General features: G+C 37.3%; 1 protein-coding gene across 2 annotated transcripts in view; it reads right to left on the bottom strand.

The window, feature by feature from the left end:
* LOC107746344 (stAR-related lipid transfer protein 13-like) overlaps positions 1 to 9,018 on the bottom strand; it is a 58,313-nt gene extending 49,295 nt beyond the window's left edge. For both annotated transcript variants that reach the window (XM_016560498.1, XM_016560499.1), the window contains exon 1: positions 8,682 to 9,018. In XM_016560498.1, the coding sequence (XP_016415984.1) occupies positions 8,682 to 8,796 (115 nt within the window). In that variant the 5' untranslated portion in view covers positions 8,797 to 9,018. The remainder of the gene's footprint in view (positions 1 to 8,681) is intronic.
* Positions 9,019 to 9,526: the final 508 nt, after the last annotated feature.

The following is a 9,526-nucleotide window of genomic DNA, read 5'->3' as shown; positions in this document are numbered from 1 at the left end:
AAATACACAAAATAATGATCTTTAAAAAAGCATCATATGACCCCTTTAATTCAGCACTTTTATTTCCAACATGCGCCCATTCATGGCTGCTGCATATTATTTAATTCACGCAAAGTTACGTCTTTATTGGGACAGGACTTGACGGATTATCTTACGTGACTCTGTGAGTTCGTCTCGATTTCTTCGAGCCAAGCTGCATAAACTGCATATCAGGCATTTATGTAATACATCTAATTTGTGCATTAATGGCCGTTATGTTAAATAAAGTTTACTAACTACAGTAAATCAAGTACCTGTACACGGCGTAGTTGTTGTCTCCTCTCCCCTCAGACACGCTGCAATGGCGATCCTGCGCGCAATTCTCAAAACATCCACAAGATGGCGGCGTTTATCGGTGAATCCGATATTACAAAACCGATACCCGATTATTGTAAAATACTTCAATATCGGGAAAAATATCGGTAAATCGATATATCGGTCGATCTCTAATTATTAATTATGTTTTTGTCCTTCCAGATTATTAAATGCCTGCTGACAGCGTGGTTTATCTATGCAGTTACACAGAACTATACTCAAACTGTGATCGCTCGCGGAGATAATAAATAATTAATTTCCATAGAGTTGTATTTATTTAGATATTTATTAGCGAAATAATGGTTATATAGTAAATTTATTTAACTCATGCAAAGTTACTCTTTATTGGGAGAGGATCTTGACGGATTATCTACGTGACTCTGACTTCACGAGACTAATGATGAGCAGACAACAGAGAGAGAATTAAATTCAGCGCTTTTATTTCCAACATGCGCTCATTCATGGCTGCATATTTAATTCAGGCAAAGTTACGTCTTTATTGGGACAGGACTTGACGGATTATCTTACGTGACTCCGTGAGTTGGTCTCTATTTCTTAGAGCCAAGCTGCATAAACTACATATCAGGCATTTATGTAATGCATCTAATTTGTGCATAAATGGCTGTTATGTTAAATAAAGTTGACTAACTACAGCAAATCAAGTACCTGCACCATGCCATTGCTGTTGTCTCGTCTCCCCTCAGACGTGCTGCAATGGCGATCCTGCGCGCAATTCTCAAAACATCCACAAGATGGCGGCGTTTATCTGTGAATCCGATATTACAAAACCGATATTCGATTATGGTAAAATGGTATAGGTAAATCGATATATCGGTAAATCTCTAGATATTACACATCCAAAAAGTAGATTGTTTTTGACCAGGCCTCCAGAATCAACAGTAAATGAAGGTCACTCTATATATAATGAGGACAAAGAAGAATCTCACGTGCAATGGTTTTGCTACAACTTTGTTTGTAACTATTTCTATTTGCGAAACAGAGCCAAAACTGACCATATCTAGTCTCTACAATATTTGCGTGTAATAGCCTGTGTGTCTGTACGTTAGTATTTGCAATTGTGCTGATATTCAGGGGAAAAAAAATACTTATTGTGTTATACTTCTTATATTATATAAGACAAAAACCCTTAAGGGGTATTTTTGACCCCATATTTTCAGTTCTGAGGGTATTCTAACTTCATTCCAATAGGCCAAATCATAATTTTTTTTTTTTTTGCAAACTGAAAGTAACAATTATGATATTATTGTAGACAAAACATATCGCACATCCATAGCTGAACAGTGCTGAAAAGTGCTCTGGTTTGGTATGATGTAGAAAAGAAATGTAGCATTTGAAATTCTACAATAGTTTTGAAAAACGACTGAGAGGAGTAGTTAAACATAGCAAGTGTGTCCTAATGGCACTGTATTAATTCTGATTGGAACAAAGTTCAGACAGTCTGTAGTCATTTCCTGTTCCCTGGGATTTGCTGTCATTCCTTGGGTCCTGTGAGAGTGAGGGGAAAAGGAAAGGAGTGGTAAAGGAGAGGGGGAAGGAAAGACAGTTCAGGAAACAAGGGATCAGACAGGAAAGCACAAAGGAAAATGTCACGGCACAAAAAAGGGTGTGGCACTATCATACACGCTACACGCATCACTTCCTGTTCGATGGGCCTCTTTGATGTCTATCAGCAACAGACAGGCAATACACAAACAAACACATACTACTCGCACACCCCAGATACAAAAAGACGGGGAACAGGACAAAAGTGAAACAGACCATGAGAGAATCACGAGTGTGAGACACACAGACGATGTAATCTAAAAGAGGAAATGAATGACAGGGAGTGACTCAGCTTTGACCTCACATTCCCAAAAAATGATGGACACTAAAATACTCTGAAGCCAATCATTGTACGCTAAAGGGCACATCAGCTCAAAAGTTGAGACAAACTGGCTTCAGAAGAACTGAAGCCATGACAATTTCCCCCTCTTTCAAATACACGCACTTTACATATGCACACCTATACACACACAGAGAATTATCAGCACACACGGATCTACTGCTACACACAGTTTTTCCACTTCAAACCCAAACATGCGCGCGCACACACACACACACACACACAAAATATAGCAAGAGAACTAGGAAAAAGTCGAAAGCCTCTTCAAACGCTTTAGATTTCTTCAAAAGCGCGTGCTTTCTTGTATGCGTTTTTAAGCAGTGTGTGCTTAGAACTTGCTGCTAACCAAAAATATTTACTGTTGGTAAAATGATTCAACATGACAAAGATTTATTCAATTTTTTTATAAACAAGCAAAGCAAATGCAATAAATTTTGCAACTCGCATAAAACACTATTAGAGTTAAGGCGTTCACACCAACACAAATGTTCTGCATGAAAATTTGGTGAGATTTCCACATGCAATATGTTACGCCTTTTTAGAAAAGCACCAAGTTCAACTTTGCATTTCCGTCGCTTAGCAAAAAAAAGTCTGTTCAATTCGTAGGATGTAACCAAAAGGGTGAATCTTATTGGTTGGCCAGTTTTCTAGCAAAGCAATTAAAAACAGGTTAGAACAGCTTTTTGTAATAAATAAATAAAAAATGAATAGATGCATTTAAATTAAACTATTTATCGTAACAAATTTTTACACCAAACATTCATCTTGGTGTGGATGTGCCATTAAGGTTGGGAACAGAGAACCTATTTTTATTCCGAACCAGTTCCAAACACTAATGGTAAAGAGTAAATGAACTAATGACTTACTTATTAAACCACACATTATTTTAATAATACGTATTTGAAATTCGAAATGACCTTCTCATTCGTCAACAGGCTGCTGAGGACAGAACATGTTAAACAAAGTGCATTTCTCTATTTCTTTTTTAAAAGTGCAAAAAAGAGAATTGAATCAACTAATCAGAATCAACTGGAATAAAGGAAGGAATCGCTCAAAGCATGTAAATAGGAAACAATGCATAAATCACTGAAACAATCAATCTATAAATCCATCCATCAATTCCAATCTACTATCATTTATTTAAAGAATTACAGACCAGACAAAAGGAAAACATTACACGTTCTATTTACATCTGTAAACATAAAATAACACAGAAAATATTTAGGACCATTTCACTGAACTCTCGCTAGTCAAAATCACTATGATCAGCCAAGATCAGCAGGCTAAAACACAAGGTAACATCAAACATGCAGCGTGTGGCCTGTCTAGTCACCAGTCTATTTGGTCTAGAGCTCCGAGAACAGTTGTTACTTAAAGGGTTAGTTCACCCAAAAATGAAAATTAGTCCATAAATTACTCACCCTCAAGTCATCCTAGGTGTATATGACTTTCTTCTTTCAGACGAATCCAGTCGGAGTTATATTAGAAATTGTCTTTGATCTTTCAAGCTGTTTCATGCCACTCAGCGGGTGTTGTATGCATCAGTCCAAAAGAAGTTAAATAAAAAGCGCCCATCCATAAAAAAAAGTGTCTCACACGGCTCCGGGGGGTGAACAAAGGCCTCCTGTAGCGAATTTTAATCCCTGTTTCGGAACAAAGCAATCGATCTACAGGTGTGAAAACACCCTAAGGTTAACTAATGAGGTCTTATTGTAAAGTGATACCTATTGGTCTTTATAGTTCTTTTGCACTTTAATCTGTGTAAAACTTTTAACTTTATACATTTTTCTGTATTGCTTTATTGCATTTAAATGTTGTTATTTTTGTTATAAGAAAAATTTTATTAAACCTGTTATACTGTATTATGACAGCACTTTTTTAAACTAAATTTCAATATCGTGATAATACCGAATACCGTAAAGAAAGCATGAGCAATTAATCGCAACATGAAAATTTGATACCGGCATATCCCTACTTGAGGGTGAGTAATTTATGGGCTAATTTTCATTTTTGGGTGAACTAACCCTTTAAGTAGTTCCCTTACATACACACACACACACACACACACACTCAAACATCCCACTTATAAGCACAAGCACACACACAAGATGTTTCTGCACGGCTGTAACTGCAGTGACCTTTCTTGAACAAGGCCTCCGAAATTCAGTACGCACACACAGATTACAGTAACGAGAAAGAGAAGAATAATGAAACAGAATGTGAGACCGTGTTACACTATCAACTTCCTCTTGCAGAGGCTTGTGGGCTGTTTGCACTTTACTGTTTGTTTGCTTTGTACTTTCATGCACTTTTGTATGTGTGTGTCTGTTGTGTTGTGATATGCAGCTCTCACTTTTTTGTTTCTTGCAGCAGGAGTTGAAAAACAGTGGTTTCCTCTGTGGCATTTTACAGCTGTCTGGATACAGATGACAAACACGGGAGCAGAAATCAACTTCATCAAACACACTGTTATTTGCAGATGCACCAGAGAAGATCAGAGTGTCAATTTTATTTAAGGTTAGTCTAGCCAGACCACTGAGACCTCATCAGACCAACGTGCCTGACCAAATATCGACCCAACAGGTCAAGATACAACTGAGAATCCCATCCACACAATCTCACATGTCACTGTTTGACTTAATTTCCCCCCTTCATTTATTTTGCTACTGGTTTTGTTATGTCACCTCTGTTAAACGAACTCCTGTTTTGAGTAATGCAATGCCTTAAATGGCGAGATGTTTCTTTGACAAACATTTTTTTACAGGGGCATTATAATATGATTTTTTTAATAATGTTTTTTTTTATTTGATTGCAATTTACCAATACATTCCTGCTTACATTTCTAATGCACTTAATGTTTGAAGTTATTCAAAATAAGTAGTATGAAAATATAATCAAATTACTGACAACTTGGCCTACATTTCCACTTGCCTTACAACAGTCTAGAGGTCACAATCTCATCTAACAAGAAAAAGTAGGTGTACCAAGCTTGACAAAATTTGGACAAATATTATAGTCTATCTGTTTCTTTCTGGACGTGACAAAGTCACACAAACAGCCAATAAATACCAAAAAATTTCAATAAAGAAGCACCTATTTTTTTCTGTAATAAGGTAAAAGAAGCATCACTGACAAAGTATTTTAAAAAGGAAACTTACCGTTTTTTTTTTTTTTCCAAGTTGTAGCCTTCAAATACAGTGGTATTTTTCATAATGTTGTGGAGATGCCTTCACATGACATCAACACCTCTGTGCAGCTGCGGTTGTACAGTAGCTATTATTCAAACCAGACAATGGACCGTTCGTCCACCGAATCCAGCAGTGTCCCCCATAATATCGAAGTAAGTGTGCATCATTGAAATTGTTCTCACTAAAAAAAAATTCTCATAACATGAGATCTGCAGTTTAGTTTAAATATGAATTATTATAGCACTCCTCGCTGTCATTAAAACATTGCATGCCACAGGAAAAGTGATTATTAAGCGCATCAAATACAAATATGTCTAAATTCATATAATTTTGGTTTAACTTCTGCGTAATGAATATGTAATTTCAGTGCTTATCTCCATTAATGAGAGTGGAATATTTAATGTAAATGTGTATATAGAAATGAAAACAGAGTTTAAAATCCTTGTTTACTTCATTACTTTTCTCACTCCAGGAAAAAGAGTGCGTACGCACAGTCAAGAGCATCCGTACGGTGTGCACATATTTACGGCAAGTGATAAGTGCATGGAAACAGCAACGTTATGAGGCCCCTGGACATCTCAAATTAGGACTTTTTCAATGAACCACACAAACTTTTTTTTATGTTGCAAAACTGGATTTCTATGCTTGCTTCCTCTCAGCTGAAATTCTGCAGAGGTTACTACTTAACGTCAATCAACATATGACAAGCGAACGAAACCTCGAGAGACGGACCATGCACAAGCTCAAACCATAAAGCCACAGCAGCACATACTGTATGGCACGCTCACTGCCTCCATTCAAAAGTCATATCATGTCTTCTGCTCTGCATATCCTTCTGAAGGATCCCAATATTTAAAACTAGTGGCTGAAGTTTATTTTATACAAGACCCTTGATCATTTCAATCTAATCTTAACAGTTTGTAAATTGTTTGTACAATGCACAATACAGTTATGCTTTTTAAATGGGCTATTACTGAATGATGATGGACCAGTTAAAATATAAAAACATCAGCTCACAGTAAATTGAACTTCATTTTACATGCAAATATGGCATTACCTAGGACTCTTAAAGGCACAGCGACCAAAAAAAAAAAATTAATTCCAAAAGTTAGAGGTAAGAAAATGTTCATTTAAAAATAAACTAAATTATAAATTAGTAAAAATATTTTAAAATTGGCCCCAAGAGGCCTTTAGCTTCAAAGTCACCCAAAACACTGCTCAAAAAATTCTAAGTTATTCATTTATTTGGAATACTTTGGTCAAGGATAAACCTGCTCATCACATGCTCATCATAAGCTCATTAAACAAATCACATGAAAGAGGAAATGCAAATTCTCTGTAAAAGCAGTTGACTTTTTAAACTCCTCCTTTTAATGTCAAAAAACCCTTTCACAATGACAAACACCCCCCGTCCTCTGAGGCAAAACAATTCAACATGATAAAAGTCCACTGGCACAAGGCAACTACTTCTAAAGACAGGCGGTGCACTTCCAAAACGGGTTCATTACAGCAACTGGAAAACTCATTAAGATAATCACAGTCTCAATGGAAATTGGAAACTCACACTGTCATGTTTGTAATGAGATCAGCAGAAAGTTGCCTCATAAAAAAAAATAATAATAATAATAAAAATGCAGGGATAGTTATAAGACCAAAGATGTGAACACATATATGCCACTTATGTTAATTGAAGGCAATTTCAAATTCTTCCACTCTTTCTTTCACCAGATAAACCAGAGAAATCGCATTTGGTCTCGTACTGTATCGCGTACCTTGTCAGTGTCGTGCGCTTTGCTTGGCCATTTGTTGTGATAAACAGGAAAGTGTGTTCAAGCGCCAGCAAAACAGTGTAAAGAAATACTCTTTGTGAGAAGCAGTCAATCAGCAGAAATTAAAAGCAGCTTTTAAGTGTATTTATTTCTTGTCTCAGTCTTTAGCGCAGTTGTCGTTGCTAGGAAAGGCTTGTTTTGTTTACTAAGTCGCTTTGGATAAAAGCGTCTGCTAAATGACTAAAAGTAAAGTAAAGTAAAGATAAAAGCTTTGTGGGCAGCCAAAGGTGATTATTAGCAGTGCTATGTTAATGTATATGTATGAACAAACAGGGGCTGCCTCAAAACCAAGTGAGATTCCTTCCTAACCAGCACTTCTGAACAACACACGCACGTGCAGCAACTATCTAGGTAGGAAGGGCATTATGATTTGAGACACAGCCAGTGAACAGACTCAAGGAGAGCAGTGTAAAGGCTGATTTATACTTCAGCGTCGGACCTACGCCGTAGCTTACGCATAGACGCACACCCTACACCGTAGCCTACGCCGTAGCCTGACGTGCACCTCTCCAAAAATCTAACAGCGAGTCAATTCTACGCAGACCGCAAGCGCTGTGATTGGCCGACGAGCCGCTTCTTCTTCGGCTTTTGCCGTGGTACTGCGGGTTTACACCAGCAACATGCCTATGGACACTGCAGACTAGTGGTTTGCATGTGTACTGCACGTTGACGCGGACAACGACGCAGAAGTATAAATGAAAACTGACGCATAGCCTACGGCGTAGATCCGACGCAGAAGTATCAATCAGCCTTAAACCTCACTCACACCTAGCTCTCTATGCATTTTCCACAGTCGCGTGCGTGCGGTTGTTTGCCTCTAACAGATGAATAGATCTCTTATTTCAGCTGCATGCAAAAACGTGGCAGCCGGTGCACACTCAAGTAGCCTTATTATAGCCGATTCTTACAACATGGTAAACATAGGTTTAGCCAAAATGTGATAGTTACTATGCATACAGATATTGAAAAAAAAAACTCTACACAGTCTAGTAAGACTGTAAAAATAACTTTTTTATTAGCCTGCTTTTTGTATTAGCCTCATTAAAAAGAAATAAATTCATATATTTGATTATATAGAAGTAATCTCGTCAATAACTTTACTAAATTGGCTGAAACCATGGTTCCGAGGGTTCAGCAATGCCTGAAGGAAATCTCAAGGGTCGTTTTCGTTAATGCAATCACATTAATGCACAAGATTTCATTATATATATTTTAATGTACCAAACATATCTGGTTTATCATTAAATTAAACACCCATAATCATACAGAAAGCAATCTTGGACACACTTTCGAGCTCCGTTAAAAGGTTTTAATAGATTGACTCGTTGCGGTCTCACTCGATGCCTTAAGAAAATCTCACTCTCCTCAAAAATAAAAAAATAAAAAAAGATTTTCTGTATAACTTACCCGCTATCTGCCTCTGTTTCGCCTTCCTCCGCAGTAAAGTCAGGGCTCTGTATGTAGATTCTCTGAACTGTGAAGTTAGAGATCGCGTTTGTTGGCCATTGCAGCCTTTATCCATTTCCAAACTCCTTCGCCAACTCTCTCCTGACTTCTGAACTCAACTTTTAACCCTGGACTTTTTCTTTGTGAGACTCTTCTTGATGCGTAAGTCTCAGTCCTGAGACGAAGCAGTCATTATTCATGCTGCTCCGTCATTAGATGTTAGCGTTATCGTTTCATTTCTTAAAAAACTCTCATATAAATGACTTTCCGTAGACGCTACCCTGTAACCATTCAAACCGCAAAGCATCACGGGACATGCAGTCTCTTCAAGTGTGCGTCTTTTGACTGTAGTAGTTTCCCTAATGACGCCCAGCGGACTCTTCTTGATGCGTAAGTCTCAGTCCTGAGACGAAGCAGTCATTATTCATGCTGCTCCGTCATTAGATGTTAGCGTTATCGTTTCATTTCTTAAAAAACTCTCATATAAATGACTTTCCGTAGACGCTACCCTGTAACCATTCAAACCGCAAAGCATCACGGGACATGAAGTCTCTTCAAGTGTGCGTCTTTTGACTGTAGTTTCCCTAATGACGCCCAGCGAACTTTTTAAACTGTCCAAAGCAAGACGTAATCAAAAGACGTAATTATTTTCAAATATAAAATTATTAAATTAAACTTTTTGCATATCAAGAGACCCCAAATCTTATATCTGACACAATAATAGTGATAATTTGGGTTTCATTTTTATTTTTCCACATAACGTGTCTTTTTTTCTTTTAAAAAAATACAAATAATTATTTCACACA

This window comes from Sinocyclocheilus rhinocerous, unplaced genomic scaffold (genome assembly GCF_001515625.1).
Source record: "Sinocyclocheilus rhinocerous isolate Xijiao unplaced genomic scaffold, SAMN03320098_v1.1 scaffold77, whole genome shotgun sequence".
Classification (NCBI taxonomy): domain Eukaryota; kingdom Metazoa; phylum Chordata; class Actinopteri; order Cypriniformes; family Cyprinidae; genus Sinocyclocheilus; species Sinocyclocheilus rhinocerous.
This window is presented reverse-complemented; position numbering and strand designations above follow the sequence as displayed.